This window comes from Melitaea cinxia, chromosome 29 (genome assembly GCF_905220565.1).
Source record: "Melitaea cinxia chromosome 29, ilMelCinx1.1, whole genome shotgun sequence".
NCBI classification, from domain to species: Eukaryota; Metazoa; Arthropoda; class Insecta; order Lepidoptera; family Nymphalidae; genus Melitaea; species Melitaea cinxia.
In genome coordinates this window covers 7137323-7164707 of record NC_059422.1, presented here as the reverse complement: position 1 = coordinate 7164707, position 27385 = coordinate 7137323, and the positions used below count along the sequence as shown (strand labels likewise).

At 39.3% G+C, this 27385-nt stretch overlaps 5 protein-coding genes across 5 annotated transcripts; 3 read left to right on the top strand and 2 right to left on the bottom strand.

Moving 5' to 3' along the window:
• Positions 1-249: 249 nt before the first annotated feature.
• Positions 250-17144, top strand: LOC123667866 (guanine nucleotide-binding protein G(f) subunit alpha). Its single transcript, XM_045601699.1, has 9 exons — positions 250-348; positions 1636-1730; positions 2921-3089; positions 3742-3839; positions 4635-4749; positions 5499-5585; positions 7280-7410; positions 8296-8464; positions 15350-17144. The coding sequence occupies exons 1-9, from the start codon at positions 250-252 to the stop codon at positions 15539-15541; spliced, it is 1155 nt and encodes a 384-aa protein (XP_045457655.1). The 3' UTR covers positions 15542-17144.
• Positions 17058-17518, top strand: LOC123667775 (the record flags this gene model as incomplete). The annotated part of the gene is made up of 1 exon (XM_045601613.1): positions 17058-17518. A coding segment is annotated over one exon (447 nt), but the record flags the coding sequence as incomplete, so codon positions are not given.
• Positions 17519-22109: 4591 nt separating this feature from the next.
• Positions 22110-22555, bottom strand: LOC123667922 (histone H4-like). Its single transcript, XM_045601751.1, has one exon. The coding sequence runs from the start codon at positions 22520-22522 to the stop codon at positions 22211-22213; it is 312 nt and encodes a 103-aa protein (XP_045457707.1). The 5' UTR covers positions 22523-22555; the 3' UTR covers positions 22110-22210.
• A 1866-nt stretch (positions 22556-24421) lies between these two features.
• On the bottom strand, positions 24422-24981 carry LOC123667920 (late histone H2B.L4-like). Its single transcript, XM_045601748.1, has one exon. The coding sequence runs from the start codon at positions 24914-24916 to the stop codon at positions 24521-24523; it is 396 nt and encodes a 131-aa protein (XP_045457704.1). The 5' UTR covers positions 24917-24981; the 3' UTR covers positions 24422-24520.
• A 1173-nt stretch (positions 24982-26154) lies between these two features.
• LOC123667919 (histone H3.2-like) lies at positions 26155-27054 on the top strand. Its single transcript, XM_045601747.1, has one exon. The coding sequence runs from the start codon at positions 26155-26157 to the stop codon at positions 26563-26565; it is 411 nt and encodes a 136-aa protein (XP_045457703.1). The 3' UTR covers positions 26566-27054.
• The last annotated feature ends 331 nt before the right edge of the window (positions 27055-27385 follow it).

Sequence of the window (27385 nt, the reverse complement as noted above, 5' to 3'; positions counted from 1 at the left end):
ACTTTATTTATTTTAGAACTAAAAAATAACTTTTTTGTTAAATTCCACGCGACCGAAGTCGCGGGCACAACTAGTGATATATATAATTTCGCTGAAAATATAAATAGTTGTCAGTAAATGAAACGATTACTATTCGATAACATTTCACAAGAGCAAGACAGGACAGCCTCTGTTGGCCAGCTAGTACATCAGTAAACAATAAACTGACTATACAATAATTTGTTCCTTATATTTATAGGTAAATTAAGAATGAAAATTTTACCTTGTAAGAAGTCGTACAACGAAGGAGAATACAATTCGAGACAGATCGACAGAGAAATCAAACACTGGATCAGATCATACAATGACGTAAGTTTCACTTAAATACAGTTTTTAACCGACTTCAAAAAAGGAGGAGGTTACTCAATTCGACCGTATATATATATTTTAATGTAGGGATAACTCCTTCGTGTATGAGCCGATTGACAATTCTTTTTTTGTTGGAAAGAAGATATCCCTAGTTTGGTACCATGATAAGGAAACCAGGATATGATGATGGGATCCCAGAGAAATCGAGGGAAATTCTCGAAAACCCGCATAACTTTTTACTGGGTGTACCGATTTTGATGATTTTTAATTTAATCGAAAGCCGATGTTTATCATGTGGTCAAATTTAATCGAGATCTGATTACAAGTTTTGGAGTAATCTTTGATAATGCGTATTTACTTGACTATTTTTTCGTCTACCTACGTTGTATTACTTGTCGATATAATTGAAGTCGGTTTTTCTTCGTTTGCCTGTAAACATAACTATACATTGTCAAGTACAACAAAGGTAGTCGAAAAAATAATCAATCAAAACCACATCATTAGGGATAACTCAAAACTACTCGTCAGATCTAGATAAAATTTAAATAGAACCACATGACAAGCTACACATTTCGATTAAAAAGAGAAAAATAAAAATCGGTACACCGATTAAAAAGTTATGTTGGTAACACACATAAAAAAATTCAGTCGAATTGTGAATATCCTTTGTTAAGTTGGTACAAAATGTACACTTACATGTTGTGGAACGTTTGCGGAGAAGGGGGTACAGAAAAATGGGTTAAAACGCCTTATGTAGAAGAATAGAAGGATCAAATTCTTCCAAATTTGCTTTACGTAGTATTATACTTAAATGGTTCGGACAGTAATGTCCCATCACTGAATAATGTGTAAACGATTATTGTTTTTGCAAGTTTTATTTGAAATCATCCAATTCTGAAAACATCAGATTATTATTTTTTTGATACTACTAAGTCTGCAAACAAGCGTACGGCTCGCCTGATGGTAAGCGATTACCGTAGCTTATAGACGACTGCAACACCAGAAGCATTAGCTAGCGCGTTGCCGACCCTATAACCGACCCTCCCCAGGAGCTCTGGTCACCTTACTCACCAACAGGAATACAACATTACTTGAAAGCAGTATCATTTAGCTGTGATCTTCTGTAAGGTCGAGGTACTACCCCAGTCGGGCTGCTCCATTTTTTGAGCAGGAAATTCGTGTTGTGCCCTAACTCAGTTACAATTTTATGAAAATATAAGGAAAACAACATTTTGTTTATTTATTTTATTATAACCGTAATATCAATATAATTATACTTTATAACAGGCCATTAAATTACTGTTACTGGGCACGGGGGAGAGCGGGAAAACGACAATTATAAAACAAATGAAAATTCTACACATACAAGGATTTACGGTCAGGTATGTTGATATTTTACAGCTCTTGTTAAACCACAATGGTTTCACACAAGGGTCCGGTCCGGACGATCGGTTATCGAGGAGGGAGGTCTGCAACACCAGAAGCATCGCAAGCGCGTTTCCAACCTCACTCCTGACCCTGTCCAGGAGCTCTCTACCTTACTCACACAGGAACACAACACTGATTGAAAGCAGTGTTATTTAGCTGTGTTATCTTCTGTAAGGTCGAGGTACTTCCCAGCCAGGCTGCTCCAGACTTTGAACAGAATATATCCAGGGAAAATCCATTATGGATACCCTCCGGCGCGTGGGTGCCAAAGGGTTATGTCAGACTCCTACTGACTAAAAAACCACCACGTGTGGGCCTGGGTGGGGCGAGATGGGGTCGCGCTAGCATTCGCCACCTCGCCCCGGTGGCACATCCCCTAGCTCAGTAAAATTATTGAAGCAGTGTTGTTGGGCTGTGATCTACTCTTAAGTTGAGGTATAGAGAGCATAATACTTTGTTAGTAAATTCGAAAACCATATAATACCTATATCCAACCATTTTTTTTTTTTTTTTGCGGATCATTTGGCGCCCCTTTGTGAGTAGCGCCCGTGGCATGATACCCTTTGTCCGCTGCGCTACTGTTACTTTTAACGGGCTACTTTATTTTACTGCTACGTACTGCTTATTGATTTATTTGATTAAAGTAGGCCGGAAGCGCAGTTTAAAGTGATCCTGCCTTCTGCACTAAGGTTCAATTATATCCGTGTCATCATCATCATCATTCCAACCTATTGCAGTCCACTGCTGGACATAGGCCTCCACAAGTTCGCGCCAAAAATGGCGTGAACTCATGTGTGTTGCCCATAGTCACCACGCTGGGCAGGCGGGTTGGTGACCGCAGGGCTGGCTTTGTCGCACCGAAGACGCTGCTGCCGGTCTTCGGCCTGTGTGTTTCAAAGCCAGCGGTTAGATGGTTATCCCGCCATCGGTCGGCTTCTTAAGTTCCAAGGTCGTACTCCCTACCACTATTACATTACATTATATTATACCCCTAGCCTGGATGTAATTTACATGTACATGCGTATTATTTACATGCACATTTATTCCATGGCTCCTACCTGAAAGACGGGTATTATCTATTTTAGGAATAGACGACCGTGTGTATATTACAAAGTATTTACTTTACTTTATCACTACTTTACAGCGAAAGAGCAGAAAAAGTGAAACACATAAAGCACAACGTGCACGAGTCGATCTACGACATCGTTCAGAACATGTCTCGACTGAGCATCGCTCTGCAGAACAATAAAAACGTGCGCTCGCAGCAGTACATACTGAAGTTTGGTCTGGAAGGACCCCCCGAGTACACCGAGGTTTGTACACTATACCGTATATTGGTTCTGTATAATATAATATGGAGAAAGAGCCGCTATCCTTTCGTCTTAGCTTAATACCACGTATCATTTCAACATTATACTCTTTTCACGTAAATAAGGTAGTGGTAGCGATATTAAGTTAACCATACCCCTTGACCACTTATTTCGTAGTAAATCAGGACACTAATATTTCTAGATTTGATTTGATTCACACTATTTTCTTAATATGAATAGACTAAATATCTATTTAGGGGCCTTCCATAAATTACGTCAAACTTTGGGGGGGGGAGGTTATGGTAAATTTCGTGTGACGTAATGTATAATTTTTAGTTTTATGGTACATAGTTACATATACTCTGATATAGTTAATTTTTTTTTCTATAAATGGATATATATATATATATATACATATATATATCCATTTATATTTTCTATATATATATTTTTCTATATATATATATTTTTATTTATATTTTCTATATATATAGATATATATATATATACACATTATATATATATATATATATATATATATATATAGAAATACACTTACCACACCCAGACTTGAGGCGGGAATTGAACTCACAACCCCCGGATTAGAAAGCAGGGTCACTGTAAAGTGCGCCAACTTTTTTGTTTTATTCGACAGGAATATTTCGATCACGTGAGAGAATTGTGGAAAGACGCAGGCGTGAGGGAGTGCTTCAGAAGATCAAACGAATATCAACTTCTAGACAGCGCGGAATAGTGAGTTACAATCATTTACTATTTTTCATACATACCTATCTTTTACACAGTTCCTCACCCCTAATTAAATCAGCCTGCTTGCCAAGCTTGGAACTTAAAAAGCCGACTGATGGCGGGATAACCATCCAACTGCTGGCTTTGGAATACACAGGCCGAAGACGGGCAGCAGCGTCTTCGATGCGACAAAGCCAGCCCTGCAGCCACCAACCCGCCTGCCCAGCTGGTGACTATGGGCAACACACAGGAGTTCGCGCCATTTTTAGCGCGAACTTGTGGAGGCCTATATCGAGCAGTGGACTGCAATAGGCTGAAATGATGATGGTGGTGAATTAAATCAGCCTGTAAGCATGCTACTCGTGGACAAAGACCTTTTCTCTCTATAAGAAAATGGTTATAGTTTATTCACGTTACTCCACTACGAGCGAATAATATCCGTACGTACTTTTCGGTTGACCAAAAAGTGGGGAGAACCAAAAGGACACACACCAAGGCCATAAACACGTTTGTTTGTACTAGTACAAATATCTGTCCTTAGCGCGGAATACAACCCAGGATCGCTGGTATTAAGGACAACTCGCATCACTATTCTATAGCTCGTAATGTATTAGCGCTGGCATCATACATATATAAATGTTTACTATAACTATTAAACATTCAGTAAAATACACATTATAAAACTTGACTGCAACTTACGACGACTAGCGCCATCTATTATCTACTAGCGATTACTGATGTAGAAAATAGTTGCGATTTGTACCAACAGATGGCGTAATAATATTTTTAATAACTTTACAGTTTCCTCGACAGAATCGATCTCATCGCGAAACCTGACTATTCGCCGTCAGACGCGGACATACTGCGCTGCCGTCAGAAAACCACTGGTATACAGAAAATTGAATTCAAAGTAAAGGTAACAAAATAACATTTACGTTTGTCTTTATTTTATGTTACGGTTTTTGAAGTCAAACTTCCTTACGCACGCTGGACTTGGAGAGTAAGCTGGTGATAGCGTGACGTGAGCGTTACGAAAAGTGTGCTTGGTGAGGTCAACGTTAGTTGAGAGGGAGATATAAGTCAGTGAAGATAGAAAGTGAGAGAGTTACATTTCGTAAGATTTACTTTATCCGTGTGCTCAAAAGCACAATCTTTTTTTTATAAAACGCCTCCTCACCTGATGGTTAGCGATCACCGTAGCTTATAGACGTCTGTAACACCAGAAGCATCGCAAGCGCGTTAGCTATCTAAGTACCCTAAATCCCCCCCCAGAAGCTCAAGTCACCTTACTCACCACAGGAACACAACACTGCTTGAAAGCAGTATTATTTAGCAAATTTCTTCTGTAAGGTCGAGGTACTTCCCCCGTTGGGCAGCTCCTGATTTGAGCAGAATATTTTCTGCTTTGCCTTACCTCATTTATCAGTTCAGATAACATTTTATAGAGTTACTAGCTGCCCCCGCAAACGTTGTTTTGTCATATATGTTATCAACCCCTTAATCCCCCCCCTTATAACTTAGGGGTATGTAAAATAGATGTTGGCCGATTCTCAGACCTAACCCTCTATGCGCGAATATATGCGCACAAAATTTCATACAAATCGATCCAGTCGTTTCGGAGGAGTATGTTAACTAACAGAATTTTATATATAAGATTTTTTTTAGGTTCCAAAGTCAATGCAAGGTGGAGTTCAAGATTTCTGGATGTTCGATGTGGGAGGGCAGAGGGGTGAGAGAAAGAAATGGATACAAGTAAATTGAATTTATTTATTTATTTATTTATTTATTTAGAAACGAATAATATTGATTCTGTGCTATGTGGCTACGGCACTAAAGAATATAGCCACCCTCTCTCTTCCCGTGGGTGTCGTAAGAGGCGACTAAGGGATAACACAGTTCCGCTACCACCTTGGAACTTAAAAAGCCGACCGATGGCGGGATAACCATCCAACTGCTTTGAAATACACAGGCCGAAGACGGGCAGCAGCGTCTTCGGTGCGACAAAGCCAGTACTGCGGTCACCAACCCGCCTGCCCAGCGTGGTGACTATGCAAAACACATAAGTTCACGTTATTTTTGGCGTAAACTTGTGGAGGCCTATGTTCAGCAGTGGACTGTATAGGCTGTAATGATGAATAATATTGTTTTATTTTATTATTCTATTAGTTTTATTATTAACTTATAAATATTATTAATTATTTATAATTGATTGTTACAAGTACATTTTAAACATTAAACACATTTTAAGACGGTTACAGACTGTGAAGGATAATGAACGGACTTATGGCTATTTAACCATTTCTTCCACAACCCAACTGTTGTTGATAGATTACTTTTAAAATTTCATTTAACATTAAATGTATTTTTTGATGACGTATGATATTTTTATTAATTATGTCTTTAATCTTGATAAGTCATTTACGTTCAATAATCTTAATCCTTGGCTTCCCATTTCTTTAACTTCAAAGTGTTGGAGAGTTTATTAATATTAGAACAGAATATAGACCAAAGTTTATTTTAAAAGGCATTGGCAAATGCCAAGACAAACCCAATAAGGTTTTACTGGCATTGTTACTGTTGAAATAAAAATACGTATGTATAAAAAAAATAATTGAAGTACAACTTCTTTAGAATCGTTGTGATTTGAAATTCGATGTAACGAAAATTCGATAAAGAAAGAAGTACATAAATGTATAGGAGAGAATGAGACAGAATACATGACTGCTCGAAGCGACGCGTTTTGCATGGCGCTTACGACCTTTTTCACGAGTCCGTGAACAAATCGCAATGACCTACCTTCCTATGTGTGTGACTTTTTGAAGTATAACTTAACGCACGCTTGACTTGGGGAATAAGCTGGTGGTGCGTGACGGTAGCGTTACAAAAAGTGTGATCGGGCGAAACGAACGGAATCTGAGAGGGAGATATAAGTTACGCTTCAGCCTGTAATATCCCACTTGTGGGCATAGGCCTCTTTTCCCATGTAGGAGAAGGATCAGAGCTTAATCCACCACGCTGCTCCAATGCGGGTTGGCGGATATATTCCCTACTATGAGTAACGATAGCTATCAGGTGTACATGATAACAACTGGGACCGACGGCTTAACGTGCTCTCCGAGGCACGGCGGGGAGACCCACAAAGACTGCACAAACACCCAGACCGCGGCAAACACCTGTATGGCCAATGCAAATGTTTGTGCGGGGATCGAACCCGCAACCGCCAGCGCAACAGGTACAATCCATGGCTGTAACCGTTGCGCCAACGAAGCGTCAAGCAGATATAAGTTATTTACGATAGAATGAGAGATATTGTATATTATTACTGTAGGGGAAACTATAGGAGTTTTACTTCAGACGTGCGGTCTAAGGCACACTCGTTTTTTACTATTTCTAGCCACCTTGATTTTCGTATTGATTGTATTTACCCTAACAGTGTTATGTATTAGGTGTTTGAAGGCATCAACGCGATCTGGTTTGTGGTAGCGTGCAGTGACTTCGATCAGACCCTGCGTGAAGACAATCGCCAGAACAGACTCACGGAGTCACTCGTGCTCTTCGAGGACGTCTGGCAAAGCAGGTAACTGGCCACGTCTGTAGCTTTAGTGGAGTCGCATCTATTGTTACGTGTCAAAGACATGGGCTTGACGAACAACTTTTCATTATACGATAGCCTATAATGATCCCTCTCTTACATGGCCTATTTTTTTTTTATGTCAGTAGGTCGGCAAACAAGCGTACGGCTCACCTGATGGTAAGCGATTACCGTAGCTTATAGACGCCTGCAACACCAGAAGCATCGCAAGCGCGTTGCCGACCCAAGCCCCAACCCCCAGGAGCTCTGGTCACCTTACTCACCAACAGGAATACAATACTGCTTGAAAACAGTATTATTTAGCTGTGGTCTTCTGTAAGGTCGAGGTACTACCCCAGTCGGCTCCATATTTTGAGCAGGAAATTCCTGCTGTGCCCTACCTCAGTTATGTCCAGCGGGGGGATTTAAAGGCTGAATCAAGTCAAATGTCCCTCTACTGGACAAATTTCTTGCTTTTCATTAAAGATATTGCTTACGAAACAAACAAGTTGATATTAATGAATTTCAATTGAATTTTCTCATCATTTTCCACTAATAATCTATATTTTTAGAACTACAAGTATCTTTTCTGAACGAGAATTGAACTCACAACCATTAACGATATAGAAATTTCTTACCAATACACCAGACTAGCTGTTTTTAACATAATATACATTATAATAAAACAACTTTTTCGGATTTTATCGCGGTTTATTGGGTTTCTTAGATTTCCGACGTTTCGGATACTATAAAGCAACCGCGGTCACCGGAAGACACCCCCCCCCCTCCCGATAAAATCCAAAAAGGTTGTTTCATTATATTGAGTGAAATTCGCGTAAACATTAGAAAACATATATACCTTCTTTATTTACCATAATTCTTTCATTCCAGGTTCCTCCTTGAAGCGGGCCTAATAGTGTTTCTGAACAAGCAAGATTTACTGCAGAGGAAGATAAACGAGGGTCGTAGCATCGCGCCCTACTTCCCACGGTATAACACCTTCGAGGCCCAGGGTGACGAGTACACGAAGACGAAACTTTTTATACGGAGCATGTTTGCAGTGAGTATTTTATTTTATGTCACCAGGTCGGCAAACAAGCGTACGGCTCACCTGATAGTAAGCGATCACCGTAGCTTATAGACGCCTGCAACACCAGAAGCATCGCAAGCGCGTTGCCGACCCAATCCCCAATCCCCCAGGAGCTCTGGTCACCTTACTCACCAACAGGAACACAATACTGCTTGAAAACAGTATTATTTATCTGTGGTCTTCTGTAAGGTCGAGGTACTACCCCAGTCGGGCTGCTCCATATTTTGAGCAGGAAATTCCTGCTGTGCCCTACCTCACTCCTTCACCTATTTAGTTACACACAATACACACTCCTGGGGGGAGTTGGGGATAGGGTCGGCAACGCGCCTGCAATTCTTCTGGTGTCGCAGACGTCTATAAGCTACGATAATCGCTTGCCATCAAGTGAGCCGTATGCTTATTGGCCGACCTTGCATAAAAAAAATAAAAATCAGTTTCGTTTTCTAGGCTCATATGTTGGTAATATTTTATTTTATTTTATTTATTCAAGGCTCATCAACGCAAGGTACACAGCAAACTATCTAGCGTACGTACATTATGTTAAAATGTTCGTGTACCCGCAATTACAGATGGGCACAGCATATTTCTGCATATGTCTGAAATTCCTTTGTATATTTTGTCACTATTTAATTCTTTAATTTAATAATAATAACAATAATATACAACATTATCGAGATATGCTTACTTCTTCGATAGACCCCAGATAGCAATCAATAAAATATTTACGAACTTGCCTTACTCTAATTCAGGCCCAACTCAGTCAGCCTCCTAATCATAAAGATTTCAGTAGGAAGTCTTTTGAAAGACTGATGCTATTCTTTTGACCCGGAAACCACACGGTTACCACTTTATTAATCCTCTAGTTATCCTACAACTTAAATCCAAAAAGCTACAAACAAGTTAATTTTAAAAACAACCATAAAAACTAGCAATTCTGTGATTTAAGCATCCTTCGTCCCCAAGAACTAAAGATCAAGTTAGATTTTACAAAACAATACTGTAATACAAGCATGATTTTTATAAGAAGCTAACACACATAAAACACATTTTAACAACAAAAAAACCGCGATAAAATCCAAAAAAAAGTGTTTTCATTAAGCCCTCGATACACTAGGAAACATTTTTTCTCGCTACATGAAGCGCAACACTCAATTGACGTGACGCTGCAACGTTGCAGTGTCCCGCAACATGCCCCGCAACATTATACGTGACGTTGCTAGCTCCCGTCTCGAGAGCGAGCACGCGTGTTCCGCGTTAGTGTTGCGCGGTGTTGCGTCATTTGTCGATAGGTTTAGTTGCGAACGCAACGTGCCTAATATAAAAATTATGTGGTTTGGTTTTTAGTTTTGTTGATTGGTTTTTAATTAAGTACATAAAAAGTATTTAGGAAATTTTGTATTTCAGAAAATAACAAATACCGTAAAATAAAATAAATCAAACAAAATAATAATAATAATAATTCAAACTATGAAGTGAAATAAAAAAACATGTCTTTATTTATTTCTGTCGACAATATAAAATTATATAAATAATTAAAAAAAAATTACTAGTAATATTTTAGTTTTACAAACGTCATATTATACAGTCGTGTGACCGACGTCACTTCCGTTATTTATTTATCTTACGGTTTTAGTATCACATTTTTTTCACTTCGCCCAGCCAAATGTCAAGCCTGTTGTAAGGAACTTCGTTCCGATAAATAAATATGTCTAATAGTCACAACTTCCTCGAACGACATTTCTATAACAAACGACATTTCTTACGCACATACAAGCGCGCGCACGCGCGCACACGCACACACGCGCGCGCACACACACACACTAGACACGCGTACACACACATACACGCGTACACACACACATGTATATTTATGTATGAATATTTAACTACTTCTTTATTTATTTATTGTATATATATGTATATGTATATATATATATATATATATATATATATATATATATTGTATTGTATGAATTAGCGCTAAGTACTGTTTTTCTTGTATTTAGTTTATAATGGAAGAGCGACTCCATCTGGCTCAGGTGCTTTCTGCACCTAATTGAGGGAGTCAATCACAATGTGTAAAAATAACTCGATGGTACTGAAATAAATATTTTTTTCATTTTCATTTTCATTTTTCTATAAACACCGATTAGTGTGGCCTACGCAATGTTCCGCGAAATTTCCTCGGCAACTTTTACGTACTTAGTTTGTAAACTGGTCCATTTGGCTTTGTCGCACCCAAGACGCTGCTGCCCGTCTTCGGCCTGTGTATTTCAAAGCCATCAGTTGAATGGTTATCCCACCATCGGTCGGCTTTGTAAGTTCTAAGGTGGTAGTGGAACATGTTTGACATTTCCTCGGCAACTTTTACGTAGTTGTTGAGGAACATGTTCCTCAACACATTGGTCCATTTGCCCTCCAGTGTATCCGACACTTAAGAGGAAAGGGTACCGGAGAGACTTTTCAAAAATAGGTATTTGAGTAAAATGTTTTTGTCGCGCTGCATGCCGCTCCCGCGCCCCGCGCCATCTCCGCTCCGTTTTTTCTATGTGTGACTGTCGTGTTGTTAGTGTGCGTAAGCCAGCTATTCAGCTATTAATTGTTGACCATATTTTAGTATTCGCATCTTTAATTTGTGATTGACTACGAGTACATATAGCGCATAGTGCTATTTTTCTGAATTTGGCTTGTTTTATTGAATTTGTTCTGCATCGTATTGGATTTCGTAAACTACTTATTATTATGTTTTATTATTTCGACTTGGATACTCTTTGTGACTTGATACATTACTATATTTTTGTGGGTAATTATCGAAATACTTAGGTACTTTATTTATGAATTAGGTATGTAATTATATGGTTGAGGTGTGAGTAAGGATGGGTATTGAGATACATACATAATTATAGTGTATACATGTAGTATATAGTATAAGTGTAAGTATAGTATATATATGTAATGTAGTACATACATAGTATAAAACGTTTGTCTTAGTACCTATATCATTTGTAATGTCTCATGTTTGTCGCAGTTATTAATACATAGATACCTATAGGTTATATGTATTAATTAACATATAATTGCGTCGATATAAGAATGGTTAAAAATAATATTATAATTAAAAAAAAAACAAGAAAAGCCGCCTGCGTGAAGAACAACTATTATAAAGTCAACTGAAAAGGCTGGAACAAGATAAAAATTCAATAATTACACAAAGATAGCTACATAAATCACAACAATTTCACACATGTACACTTACAAAAATCATGAAGGCGGCTTTTGCAATTATTATTTTATTTATGTTTTTTTAGTTAGGCAAATTACGTAATCGATTCAATTTTTTTAAAGAGTGGTTGATTAACATGACATAACATAACAATACACTTTATTGTACACCAACAGGAAATAATAATACGTATCAGATTGATTTTTAACCGACTTCCAAAAAAGGAGGAGGTTCTTAATTCGACTGTATTTTTTTGTATATATGTTACTTCAGAACTTTTGACTGGGTGGACCGATTTCGACTTGCTCGCAAACGAAAGAAAACCGACTTCAATTACATCGACATGTAATACGAAAAAGGTAGACGAAAATATAGTCAAGTAAATACGCGTTATTAAAGATTACTCAAAAAGTTGTTATCAGATGTCAATGAAATTTAAATACACGATAAACACGAGCTTGCGATTAAATTAAAAATCATCAAAATTGGTACACCCAGTAAAAAGTTATGCGGTATAATACAACGTAGGTCGACAAAAAAATAATCAAGTAAAAACGTGTTATTAGATATAACTCGAAAAGTTGTTGTTAGATCTGAAATAAATTTAAATGGGACCAAATGACACACACCACCTTTTTATGAAAAAAATTTTGTTGAAATCAGTCCACTGAGTCAAAAGTTCTGAAGTAATATACATTAAAAATTCAGTTGAATTGAGAACTTCCTCCTTTTTTGGAAGTCGGTAAAAAATAGAAAACGATTTTACACGTCTATAGAATTCCTAAGTCGAGAAGCTTAAATAGTGAAAGATTTAGTATAAAAGAAAGAGGAGTGAGAGGGAAATGGAAGGAGTAAGCTTTCCTCAGAACGAAGACTGCGTTCATAGGTATCACTAAGAAATCGTCACTTTAGATAAGCAGGTACAACAGGGTTAAAAAGAACAGAGTAAAGTAAGTTGAGAATATGCGTATTCCTGCAGAAGGGAATTGGGTACCACTCGGGGCGTAACTACTGCCGTATCTGCCGTATCAATGATACGGGGCCCCCTATCTAAGGTGTGTATGCAAAAATTAGTAAAATGTTATCCACAATGTCACTTAATCTTGTGCTTCCTGGAAAAAAGAATAAAAAAACTGTCATAGATACCTATAGAGTTTTCTCTTCAGAAACGACAGAAGTCTGACAAGCAATCCCCTTTTATCCGAGTTAAGCGTGCGCCCAATTGTTGATAGCATTCTGTATCGTTTATTTCGGGATTCAGTTAATCATTATGAACAATGAATTAATCTTTTTTTTTATATAAGAATGGGGCACACAAGCAGACGAAGCCATCTGATATATAACGGCTACCGTCGCCCATGGCCTTTAGAGAAAAGATGTAGATACTCGACGCTTGAAAACCCCCAAATTTTAGCAAGGTCATTCCAAAGTTTGAGTGTACGCGGAAAGAATGCGCACGAAGCTAGCACATTGGTTGCAAACCACTGGTGGATACAATTAGTACCACTAGACTTCTTGAACACGACAAACGACACAGCTCATAGTGCACAGTACGCATCGCGTGCTCGCACCGTGGAATGCTCGATGGTGCTTTCCCCTCATCGTCAAGAGTTGAATTCGACGCAAAAGAGTGCAAAGAATTTTCGCTTACTTTTTCGCATAATGGACCAGAAAGCCTCCAGGTTCGCGCAATGATGGAAGTGTAGACTAAAAAAAGTTACCTTCGACAGCTTTTGTAAGAGACAAAAGGCACGAGTTCCATTTGGAAAGCCCAATAGTCTCTCGGTAATTCTGCTAGTGTTTGAACTTTGCCCTAACGATTTACTGCGATTACTAGCGATTTACCTGTAAGACCTGGAGCAGCGTTGAATCTCTTCTTCAGGCTATGCGCCTGTGAATCCCCCGCATATAGATGTGGGAGTGGTGGGACAAAAGTAGGGAAGTCAGATACTCTACATTCCGGCTAGAACCGCACAACACCGTCTTCCAATCGGAGATGTACGCACTCTTTCGAGCTGTGGACATGGCAAGAAAGTCGAAGGAGGGCTCTATTAACATCTTGAGCGACTCTAGATCGTCACTCGATCTACTAAGGAGTCCTTCGGCAACTCACCCTCTGGCCATTGAGATGAAAAGTTGCATCAGGCTGATTCATGAGGACCATAGGACAGTGCGGTTCTTTTGGTTGAAGGCTCACGTGGGAACACCAGGCAATGAAAGAGGGTAATAACTGGCCAAAAAGGCGGCCCTTACTAAGAAAACAGCCTCTGACTACGATAAAGTACCTATATCTATTTATTTTAATTTAATGGAAGCATTTTTTTGTGGCTCCCCCCCCCACTAATTTTGATGCAGGGCCCCTCCAAAGTATGCTACGCCACTGGTACCACTTGAATTTTTTACGCAATTCAGAAATATGATTCTATTTGCGAAGTCCAAATACGAATCGCGTAGGTACATAGATTCGATCAAGTTTAACAATCTGCTCCTCAGTAATGTCAAGATAACTACTAAGCAATTTTTTACCGATAAAAAAAAACAGGAGGTTCTAAAGTCGCCACGTACCTATATTTTTATTTTTGACCATGCATAACTTTTACAGAGTTTTCCGAAATTGATAAAAAAAATATATTGGAAAGAATAAACCCCGAAGTTGATTTTCGCCTAGGAGGCGAGGAAGAAACGCGGCTCGCAGCTTGCTTGGCATAGGCATGGGAAAGACAGAGTCCTAATTTTTTAAACTTTATTATTGTATTTTTTATTAGTATTACGGTAATAATAATCATAATATACTTTTTTGAAATCCTTGTATTGAGCCCTTTAATTTGATACCAAAAACAAACAACATAATTATTTACCATAATTATCAGTGTTATTTGTTAGCCCTTCGTTAGCCCAGATTTGCACAGTGTTACAATAAAAACCGCATACACAAATACGGTTTTATTGTAGTTATGAAAAGAGAAATTATTTAATTTTGTTAATACGAATTTTAGAAAATATCGACTAAAAATTGCATCACTAGTGTATCGATATAATTATCGACTATGAGGCATCACTTCGCTGGCGTATATACGTATTGCTTTGACCCTTCTCTCCCCCAGACCTATCCCCCAAAAAGCAAGAAAGGGAGAACTGCAGCTCAGACCGTTTTAGGTAGATAATTTTTGACCAAAACAGTTTTTCGTAGTCGACTGTTTTTTCCTCAAAACATGGCAATTTTTTATTAATTTTTTTTTTTTACAAAAACAAAGAAACCTTCGGCTATGCCCCTATGTTCTCATTTTTTTGAAAATATGCATATATATTTTTTAATAAGTGTCCGAAAATGTACAAAAAATTATGCATTATTTCGAGTTTTTGAAGTCTCCTACTTCCTATGATAATAAGAATATGAAAAAAATCAAAACATAGGGGCATGGTCATGGCAGCAAAAGGTTCTGAGTCACAAAAATATTTGATCTAGTGTCATTATCCAGGGAGAAAACAGTCGACTACGTTTGTATGGAGAAAGAGCCGGTACCCTTTCCTCTTAAAGGTATATCTCTATCTCTCTAATAGGAATGCCTCTTAATACCAGAAATAGAGTATTTACTTTTACGATCCCGTAACAAGCGCTCCCCCGTCCCCAGGCGCTAACGAACAAGCCCCGGGCGCCGGGCGCGGCGCCCGCGGAGCGGTTCGTGGTGGGCTCGGCGCGGCGCGCGCGCGAGTGCTACTTCCACTTCACCACCGCCACCGACACGGACAACGTGCGCACCGTGTTCCGCGACGTGCACCAGATCATCCTCGCGCACGTCCTCTCCGACATCGGCCTCTATTAAACATCGGTTCGTGGTGGGCTCGGCGCGGCGCGCGCGCGAGTGCTACTTCCACTTCACCACCGCCACCGACACGGACAACGTGCGCACCGTGTTCCGCGACGTGCACCAGATCATCCTCGCGCACGTCCTCTCCGACATCGGCCTCTATTAAACATCGGTTCGTGGTGGGCTCGGCGCGGCGCGCGCGCGAGTGCTACTTCCACTTCACCACCGCCACCGACACGGACAACGTGCGCACCGTGTTCCGCGACGTGCACCAGATCATCCTCGCGCACGTCCTCTCCGACATCGGCCTCTATTAAACATCGGTTCGTGGTGGGCTCGGCGCGGCGCGCGCGCGAGTGCTACTTCCACTTCACCACCGCCACCGACACGGACAACGTGCGCACCGTGTTCCGCGACGTGCACCAGATCATCCTCGCGCACGTCCTCTCCGACATCGGCCTCTATTAAACATCGGTTCGTGGTGGGCTCGGCGCGGCGCGCGCGCGAGTGCTACTTCCACTTCACCACCGCCACCGACACGGACAACGTGCGCACCGTGTTCCGCGACGTGCACCAGATCATCCTCGCGCACGTCCTCTCCGACATCGGCCTCTATTAAACATCGGTTCGTGGTGGGCTCGGCGCGGCGCGCGCGCGAGTGCTACTTCCACTTCACCACCGCCACCGACACGGACAACGTGCGCACCGTGTTCCGCGACGTGCACCAGATCATCCTCGCGCACGTCCTCTCCGACATCGGCCTCTATTAAACATCGGTTCGTGGTGGGCTCGGCGCGGCGCGCGCGCGAGTGCTACTTCCACTTCACCACCGCCACCGACACGGACAACGTGCGCACCGTGTTCCGCGACGTGCACCAGATCATCCTCGCGCACGTCCTCTCCGACATCGGCCTCTATTAAACATCGGTTCGTGGTGGGCTCGGCGCGGCGCGCGCGCGAGTGCTACTTCCACTTCACCACCGCCACCGACACGGACAACGTGCGCACCGTGTTCCGCGACGTGCACCAGATCATCCTCGCGCACGTCCTCTCCGACATCGGCCTCTATTAAACATCGGTTCGTGGTGGGCTCGGCGCGGCGCGCGCGCGAGTGCTACTTCCACTTCACCACCGCCACCGACACGGACAACGTGCGCACCGTGTTCCGCGACGTGCACCAGATCATCCTCGCGCACGTCCTCTCCGACATCGGCCTCTATTAAACATCGGTTCGTGGTGGGCTCGGCGCGGCGCGCGCGCGAGTGCTACTTCCACTTCACCACCGCCACCGACACGGACAACGTGCGCACCGTGTTCCGCGACGTGCACCAGATCATCCTCGCGCACGTCCTCTCCGACATCGGCCTCTATTAAACATCGGTTCGTGGTGGGCTCGGCGCGGCGCGCGCGCGAGTGCTACTTCCACTTCACCACCGCCACCGACACGGACAACGTGCGCACCGTGTTCCGCGACGTGCACCAGATCATCCTCGCGCACGTCCTCTCCGACATCGGCCTCTATTAAACATCGGTTCGTGGTGGGCTCGGCGCGGCGCGCGCGCGAGTGCTACTTCCACTTCACCACCGCCACCGACACGGACAACGTGCGCACCGTGTTCCGCGACGTGCACCAGATCATCCTCGCGCACGTCCTCTCCGACATCGGCCTCTATTAAACATCGGTTCGTGGTGGGCTCGGCGCGGCGCGCGCGCGAGTGCTACTTCCACTTCACCACCGCCACCGACACGGACAACGTGCGCACCGTGTTCCGCGACGTGCACCAGATCATCCTCGCGCACGTCCTCTCCGACATCGGCCTCTATTAAACATCGGTTCGTGGTGGGCTCGGCGCGGCGCGCGCGCGAGTGCTACTTCCACTTCACCACCGCCACCGACACGGACAACGTGCGCACCGTGTTCCGCGACGTGCACCAGATCATCCTCGCGCACGTCCTCTCCGACATCGGCCTCTATTAAACGGCTCGCCCGCACTGCTCGTTTTATTTCTGAATCATTCCACATTAACACCGACGAGACATACACTAATAAGAATAGAAAAAGAATGAATTTTTCTCGCCCGCACTGCTTGTTTTATTTCTGAACTCATTTAACATTAACACCAACAAGGCATACAATAATAAGATTTAAAAAAGAATGATTTTTTACAAAAATTTTAAGTATAAGTGTTGCCAATTATAGGTCTCATTTGAATTTAATTTTTTATGTCACTAGGTCGGCAAACAAGCGTACGACTCACCTGATGGTAAGCGACTACCGTAGCTTATAGACGCCTGCAACACCAGAAGCACCGCAAGCGCGTTGCCGCCCCCATCCCCCCCCCCCCCCCAGGAGCTCTGGTCAGCTATTTAGCTGTGGTCTTCTGTAAGATCGAGATACTACCCCAGTCGAGCTGCTCCATATTTTGAGCAGGAAATTCCTGCTGTGCCCTATCTCAGTTCAGAATGAACCCAAATTTGCCACGCTTCAGCTTGTAATATCCCACTGTTGGGCATTGGCCTTTTCCCCGTATAGAACAGGAGGAGTACGTAAAAACGATATCGAGTGCAAGATCAACAAATGATACCAACTAGCGTGTAACGACTGACAAATAGTAGCTTTCTAACAAAATAGCGTGTCACTTAGCGTTTCGTTCTAAAACAATTTAAGCACAAATGTATTATTTTTGTCCAAATAAATGTATGTAAATTAATAACACAGTAAGAATTATTAAAAATATCCATAGTTAAAGTTTTAACCGATGGCGGGATAACCATCCAACTGCTGGATTTGAAATACACAGGCCGAAGACGGGCAGCAGCGTCTTCGGTGCGACAAAGCCAGCCCTGCGGTTACTACCCGCTTGCTAAGCGTGGTGACTGTGGGCAGAACACATGAGTTCACGTTATTTTTGGCGCCAGCTTGTGGAGACCTTTGTCCAGCAGTGGACTGAATTAGGCTGAAATGAAAGTTTTGAAGCAAGAACTGTTCGAAAATAACGTGTGAAAGTTGAAAAAACGGAGCATGAGTGCACATCCTGCAGCGCCGGTGCTAAGGTGGAGTCAGACACGGAGCTATAAGGTATTTTGATAACTCTAAATAATACAATTCTAACCTCAAAACTTTAACCACGATATCTCCAGAACTATGGGGTTTCACACGGTGGGAGTGGTACCAGAGGTAACTCACTCTTCCCCCTTCTCCTCCACACAACCCCCAAAACCAATACCCCATAAATCCGCGCGGCCGATTGTCTATGGCCTAGCCCGAGCGTACGGCTCACCTGGTGGTAAACGATTACCGTAGCTTATAAACGCTTGCAACACCAGAAGCATCGCGATCGCGTTGCCGACCCTAACCTCGATCCTCCCCAGGAGCTCTGGTCACCTTACTCACCAACAGGAATACAACATCACTTAAAAGCAGTCTAAAACCGTGAGCGTCGGACCACATCCTAGTTTTACTAGGTAGTCACAGGACTGTCAATTTGTAGTTTTTATGATAAATCGTCTGTGGTAATTAATATAATTATAATGCATGTTTTAAAAGAGGCATGGGCATTTTGAGCCCGTGGATGTTAATTTTTAAATAAAATAATAGCCTACTCTATAGCTTTATCTTCTAATATATAAAATTCTCGTGTCGCGGTGTTTGTAGTTAAACTCTTCCGAAACGGCTTCACCGATTCTCATGAAATTTTGCGCGCATATTGGGTAGGCCTGATAATCGAACAACATCTATTTTCATCCCCCTAAATGTTAAGGGTTGTCCACCCCTAGTTTTTTTATTTAATTTTTAGATAAATTATTTATTTTTTATTTTATTATGATTTAGCGTTGAAAAATACATACAACCCTAAATTTTCACCCTTCTACCACCAACCCCTATTTTTAAATAGCGTTTAGCGGCAAGACGTTTGCCGAGTCAGCTAGTAACCAAAGATCTATTTTACCCTCTACCTTCAAAAATATTACTGATCATGGATATCAATGCTGTTTTATAATAGTTCTACGCATGCTAAACTTTTGTATATTCTGTAAATGAATTAATTTTATATAATAATATTTATTTAAGAAATAAATTTGGTAATTAAAAACAAAAATAAATAAAAAAACATGTGGCACACGGCGACTGCCGCCGCAGTAAAGCTATTGCATAGCATTTTTTTATCAATTTATGCAATTATAATTATTTATTTATTTTTTATCTATGCAGTATTTTTTTTTTCTTTGATATTAATTCAAGCTTTTTCTTTCATATTAATCCGTTACACTTTTTAAGCGTGGTGACCGATAAGAAAATATATATTTTTCTTTTATTGAATAAATGAGAAGTTAATATCGCTTAAAATTATATCGCTTATTCGCTCGAGCGGGTGTATCGTTCCATAGCTTAATTGGCTAGAGCGCCGACACGGTACGTCGGAGACGCGGGTTCGAACCCCGCTGGAGCGGTCAATTTTTGATATGATATTCAAAAATGTTTAGAATTCCTAATGTGGGTAACACAAAAATAAAATCTTAGATATTAAAAATAGCACGGTGTCGTCTCCTGTCAAAGATTTTCATTGTAATATGAAACTTTGAATAGTTACGGGTTTCTGTAAAGAGCTCACTATAGACGGCGCCACGGTTCGCTTAAACCGTAATTTAAAATTATCATATCGAAAATTTCGCTCGAGCGGGTGTATCGTTCCATAGCTTAATTGGCTAGAGCGCCGACACGGTACGTCGGAGACGCGGGTTCGAACCCCGCTGGAGCGGTCAATTTTTGATATGATATTCAAAAATGTTTAGAATTCCTAATGTGGGTAACACAAAAATAAAATCTTAGATATCGCTTAAAATATTTTTATTATCTTACAATATCCGTGCGAGCTTCGTACATTCGTACCGTATACATACGCGTTAAGCGAACGCTCGGCCGAACTACATGGTAGGTAAAGTGGGGGGGGGGGGGGTTTAGGTTTTATTTTCGTTACGGAATTTCTTGATTCGGTCGCCGCGCAGACAAAATCTATATGTAGGTATATACTATTATAATACAGTCGACGACATTTTTTAAATTACATTTTAGAATCTTTTGTTTTATATATATTTTCATAACGAAATAATAGGCTATAAAATAACGAGCTATGACTATCAGCAGCATAACGATAAACACAAATTATATTTTACTTTTAAAACCAACTTTGACGTAACGTTTTTGAACTTAGAATTACTTTCTTGCGAAGGGGACGGTAGAATTTCAAGCGTTCAAATATTTGTACGCACACTTGTGACATAAACTACCCTCAACTATTAATATAATAATACTCTTTATTGTACACCATTTAAAATATTTAAAAAAATAGAAAATAAGTACAACTAGACGGAAATGTACAGAGACGGTCTTATTGAGTATAGGACAAGGCATATAATAATTGTATTTGCTCGCAAACGAAAAAAAACCGACTTCGATTACATCTACAAGTAACGTAGGTAGACGAAAATATAGTCAAGTAAATACGCGATATCAAAGATCACCCAAAAAGTTGTTATCAGATCTCGATAAAATTTAAATTTGACCACACGATAAACATGAGCTTTCGATTAAATTAAAAATCATCAAAATTGGTACACCCAGTAAAAAGTTATGCAGTATACAACGTAGGTCAACGAAAAAATAGTCAAGTAAAAACGCATTATTAGATATAACTCGAAAAGTTGTTGTTAGATCTCAAATAAATTTAAGTGCGACCAAATGACACAGACCACCTTTCGATTAAAACAAGAATCATCAAAATCGTTACATCCCGGTGAAAGTTCTGAAGTAACATTTTTTTACTAGATCTATGAGTAACATACACAAAAAGATAAAATCGAATAAAGAAACCTCCTCCTTTTTTGGAAGTCGGTTAAAAAGTGGTTATGAAACGCAAATATTCTAAAATAAATATATAAATGTACAAGTATGTGTTGTAAAGATCAGGTGAGCTCCGCCTTGTTACGGGCAAATTTAAAGAAAAACTAATTAAATACTGTATATATTAGCAAAACAAATAAAATTTATCAATTCGGACCAATAGCTCCCGAGACCAGCGCTTAAGCAAACCAACAAAATCTTCAGCTAATCTTAGGCATTAGTACAGATGAAATACAGAAGACAATCATGACGGGGTAAATGATGAATAATGGGAAATAATACCCTACCTTCAGTTTGAAATTTAAAAAAAAATATTTACAATTCTAAACTATCTAATGACCACTACTTGGTAAATAAGATCTGTTATTTAACGGTCAGTTTAAACATTTTATCAATCTCTGAATTCGTTTACTAGAGATAGAAGGACACACAAGTTGTGTCAAAATTATAGTAATTCGAGAACTAGTTCGTGGATTAAAAAAAATTAAAATATTCTTCAACAATAAATCAAATATTTTTGATATTATTAAACGGTTAAACATTAATTATTAATTATCATAATTATCGATAGTCGATATGTTTAATTGATCTAAAGATACTAGTGCTCCGAAGCCATTTTTTTTTTTCAAATTACCCCCAAGATAGTATAAATATGTTTTGACGTCTCAAGAAACAACGAAATGCGGCTCTGAAAAGAGCCTTGTTTTATTAAATAATAAAATTTTAAATTAAATCAACAAAATATCCAACTAACACATATAATTAATTAAGTTTTATCATATTTATCCGCCAAAACCGTATAACGTTCTTCCTTGTCGTTTCAAAGCGTATACCACATCCATGGCCGTCACAGTCTTTCGTTTAGCATGCTCCGTGTACGTCACGGCGTCACGAATCACATTTCCTAGAAATAGCCTCAGAATACCTCGTGTTTCTTCGTACATTAAACCGGATATCCGCTTGACACCGCCTCGTCTGGCCAATCTTCGTATAGCTGGTTTGGTGATGCCTTGAATGTTGTCTCTTAAGACCTTTCGGTGACGCTTTGCGCCTCCTTTTCCAAGTCCTTTGCTACCCTTACCTCTTCCTGCCATGGTGTTGTTTGTCTGTAGTACGATTGTGAAATGGCGTCGAAGAATGTACGCGTCGATATTTATTGTCACAGAATAGATTTATAATGACGGTAGATGTAACTGTTTTTGAGAAATTATATTTTACTACCTTACCTTACCTATACGACTAGTATTAACGATTTTACGAATTTCTAATTTAAATCAATATAAATAAAAATGAATGACTAAAATTTTTATTATGAGCAAAAATTCCGTCAAATTGAATAATTCTGTTTTTACATTCGTTTTAATGGGACGTGATTTGTATAGTAGAAAAAAAAAAAAAAACTATACGTTCACAAAAAAAAAAAAAATGCTAGGAGACACGAAAAAAAATTGGTAGTTTATTATAATCAGAATTTAGACATTTGTATGTAAGTTTAGATTATACATCTACACCACCTACCCAATTTAGATAATAAGTTTCCTTTTTATGTCTGGGTTGTCTGGAAGAAATGGCTAATTAACCGTAAGTCCGCCCATTGTACTTCACTGTCTGTAACCATCTTAATGCCTTGTTTTGTAATATATTTGTGGTACACAATTAAGTATAAAATAAATAAATAAATATATTTATGTAGGCATTTATTATCAAACGGCTAAAGTAAAAGTCTATGCTCAGGAAGAGACAAAGTTGAAAATGAAAAAGTCCAAGGTCCTATATGCTTGTATGCTGGTTTGTATGTGGTTTATTAATAAGATTGCTTACTACAACCCTAAACAAATATTTAAAAAAAAGTAATAAATAAATAATAGTAATGAATAATTGTAATCATTAATACATAGTATAAAAGAAAGTCGCTTCATGCTGTCTGTATGCTTAGATCTTTAAAACTACGGTTGTTTTTAGTAAATAGTGATTCTAGAGAAAGGTTTATATGTATAATACATGCATAATATAGTAGAACAACACTAATAGCTTTGAAGGTTTCTAATGTGATATCGTAATAACACACACAAACACAAAATAAAGACATTTTTGCGAACATATTTATTATAACATATAATATTTATTTTATTTTATATTCTATATTTAGTCTCAGCATTCCACCCGTGCGAAGACGGGGCAGGTCGCAAGTAAGTAATAAATTAACGGAGATTAGATCAGCTTATTGAAATAACAAAGCACTTCTACCTACATTTATAATTATTTCTTCACTTCTTAAATAAACGGTTTTTTATGGACATACAATTATAATATTTAATGATCCTAATATTTAATAAATTCTCATAGTTTTGAATAATTACTCTATTACCACTACCACCTTGGAACTTAAAATGCTGACCGATGGCGGGATAACTATCGAACTACTGGCAATGAAATACAGAGGCCGTAAACGGGCAACAGCGTCTTCGGTGCGACAAAACTAGCCTTGCGGTCACCAACCCGCCTGCCCAGCGTGGTGACTATGGGCAACACACATGAGTTCACACCATTTTTAGCGTGAACTTGTGGAGGCCTATGTCCAGCAGTGGACTGTGATAGGCTGAAATTATGATAAAAAAATCTATTTAAACTGAGGTAGGGCACAGCAGGAATTTCCTGCTCAAAATATGGAGCAGCCCGACTGGGGTAGTACCTCGACCTTACAGAAGATCACAGCAAAATAATACTGTTTTCAAGCAGTATTGTGTTCTTGTTGGTGAGTAAGGTGACCAGAGCTCCTGGGGGGATTGGGGATTGGGTCGGCAACGCGCTTGCGATGCTTCTGGTGTTGCAGACGTCTATAGGCTACGGTAATCGCTTACCATCAGGTGAGCCGTACGCTTGTTTGCCGACCGAGTGACATAAAAAAAAAATGATGAATGATACTCTATTTAATCATTTATTTTTATTATATGATAATAAATTGACGTCCTTTGAAACATACGAAAAAAAAGTTGTTCGGTCCTAAAAAGGACCTTGTTAATTTATAAATAATCAAATATTAAATCAAAACAAATAAAGTTTATTACAATTTCTACGTCAAATTAATGTTTTTACGGTGTTTTACCTTCCCTTTCGTGGCTATTATGGTACATCGTTATCGCTTTCATAGCTTCTATGTTCGCGTGCTTCGCCAATTCACCGGGTAGTACTAGCCTAATCGCTGATTGCATCTCCCTGCTTCCCAATGTCGTCTTCTTACTGTGGCTCGCTAGTTTACCAGCCTCCGAAGCTATCTTCTCTAGCATATCGTTCACAAAATTGTTCATTATCAACATAGAATGCCTCGATATACCGAAACTCTCTTTCGTTACACTTCGTAGCAATTTGAAAATATAAATAGAAAAGCTCTGGTAGTTCTTCTTTTTCATTTTTTTCGTTTTTGCTATCGGTTTCTCGATCACGTCCTTTTTCTTCTTGTTTGAGTGTAGTGTTGATTTGGGTACCATTTTTACTGATTTTCTTTGTGTGAACTTTGTAAACTAAGTGATTTCAGTTAGTGAGATTCTTATATACATTCTGCTATACTGACATTAGAAAAAAAACAGTCATCTGATTTGTTGATCGATTCGGCCAATCACAGTCCAGTAGCACATCAAAAGTTTTGTATTTAATTGGCGATGATTCTACGAGTACTTCCAAGCCGCTTAAATAACACGAATCTTTGAATGATGATTTGATTGAGCGCTCGACGAGAGAGTGGGGATCGCTTTGCGCCTTGTGCTAGGGTCGCAAACTGAAAATAGTTTTGTTCAGTAAAAAAATAAAATAAAATAAAAAATATTTTTTACTCAGGTCAGCACTCAATATCCGTGTCGATAATTATAACTATAGATGTCCAACGCAATTCGTAAAAAAAAAAATTACATCCTAATTTTATCTCTAAAATACATGAAATCAGAGATAAATTATTAAAACTATTTATTTATTTATTTTTCATTTTGTCAGTAAATTTTAGTTTTTCATTTTGTTAGTATATTTTATAGTAAATTTCAATAGAGTAAATAAATATATATCTTATAACATACACACACGGTCGTCTGTTCCTATGGTAAGCAACTTAATGCTTGTGTAAGGTAACGGCCGGCTGATATAGCCAAATACTTTATTTTGATAAATATACATAGAAACATTACATACATATATAAATATATAAATACAAATACTACACCCAGACTCAGGCGGGAATCGAACCCGCAACCCGCGAAACAGAAAGTAGGGTCACTACAAACTGCGCCAACGAGCTAATCGAATTTTATCAGTCTATTTGGAATTTTTTTACGTAAGTCATTTAATAAATCTTGCAACAACCATCTTTAGGACTGCACGGTAAAGCTCGCACCATTTTCTACGTAACATGTAGGTTCATTAAGTAGTTATGTCACCGTGGTAGCGATATTGACATTTTAAAATTTCAATAATATTTTCAATTTGTATTTTGCTTTCGACTTCGTTCGTCATTACTTATTTTTTTGGATAAAAGGAAACGTAACGTTTTAAAGAGAAAAATTCAACATAAAAAATATTTAGGTTATTTTATAGTTTTTAGCCAAAAACATTAGCTAATCAGTAATAAAAACAATATAATAATGACAAAACAAATAATGGGAGTGGGGATGACAAAAATATTATAAATACTGCATCGCTGGCCGTGTGATAGTAACATCAAAACGGACATTGAATCAAAATGGCGCGTACGAAGCAAACCGCACGCAAATCCACTGGCGGCAAAGCCCCCCGAAAACCAATGATTACAAAAGCGGCCAGGAAAACCGCCCCAGCGACTGGCGGTGTTAAGAAACCCCACAGATTCCGACCAGGAACCGTCGCCCTTCGAGAAATAAGGCGATACCAAAAGTCTACCGAGCTGTTGATAAGAAAGCTACCTTTCCAAAGAATCGTTCGCGAAATTGCTCAAGATTTTAAAACGGATTTGAGGTTCCAGAGCTCCGCTGTGCAGGCGCTGCAAGAAGCGTCAGAGGCGTATTTAGTGGGATTATTCGAGGATACGAATTTGTGCGCTATTCACGGTAAAAGAATCACTATAATGCCTAAGGATATCCAGTTGGCGCGGCGAGTACGGGGTGAGCGTGCGTAGATATATCATCGAAAAATGTTTTATAGAAATATTAAAATATCTGCAGCTATGATCTACGAATGATATTAATATCTTAAAATTATGGAAAAATCGACAATAAATAATAAACTGAGCGGACATGATTAAAATATAATTACAGCATAAAGATACCATCAAACAGTAAGACGCAGTGTTCCAAAATGGCGCGAACGAATTCAAGCACACTAACAAAAAGATTAAGAAAAAAGTTTCCATATAACAACTAGCGTTTATGCGTTACAATAATGTCGAAATGTCCTTCAGCTGCTCGCTAAGTCCGTATTAAAAAGCTAAATAAATTTAATTTAGATAAGTGGAAGTAGGTGCATAAAAATCATATGATACAACTTTAGTCATAAACGTTAAATAATTTAAAAATTGCTGTTTTTGACTTTTTTTTAAATATTTTGTTGCCATACAAAGGCACCCTTTCCGGCCCTTTTCAGGTCGGATGATATTGACAAAGCCCTTTTCAGGGCTGCAATTTTTCTGTTTCACGATAAGACGTTTACAAAAATCACAGACAAAAACAAATTTATCATATCTTCATTGCGATTTTGAATCGTTATTTTACAAATAAAAATTCTATATCTGTTTTTATAAATTGATTACATTAGTTAAATATAATCTACCACCGATTTGGACTGTAAATTCTCGACTATTTTTTTTTTTCACTAAGAAGGCAATTCATTGCAAACAAATATAGATACATATAATGAGGGTATAAGGATGTTTTATTGTTATTTATTCTTAATTTCTTTGGTAGATATATTAAATTTATAAATATAGGTACCTACAAATG

What these genes read in the sequence shown, in the direction of transcription:
- LOC123667919 (XM_045601747.1), top strand. Translation starts at nt 26,155, where the DNA reads ATGGCGCGTACGAAGCAAACCGCACGCAAATCCACTGGCGGCAAAGCC.
- LOC123667920 (XM_045601748.1), bottom strand. Translation starts at nt 24,916, where the DNA reads ATGGTACCCAAATCAACACTACACTCAAACAAGAAGAAAAAGGACGTG.
- LOC123667866 (XM_045601699.1), top strand. Translation starts at nt 250, where the DNA reads ATGAAAATTTTACCTTGTAAGAAGTCGTACAACGAAGGAGAATACAAT. An exon ending in GGATCAGATCATACAATGAC is followed by an intron (nt 349 to 1,635) that starts GTAAGTTTCACT and finishes ACTTTATAACAG; the next exon opens with GCCATTAAATTACTGTTACT. An exon ending in AAATTGAATTCAAAGTAAAG is followed by an intron (nt 4,750 to 5,498) that starts GTAACAAAATAA and finishes GATTTTTTTTAG; the next exon opens with GTTCCAAAGTCAATGCAAGG.
- LOC123667922 (XM_045601751.1), bottom strand. Translation starts at nt 22,522, where the DNA reads ATGGCAGGAAGAGGTAAGGGTAGCAAAGGACTTGGAAAAGGAGGCGCA.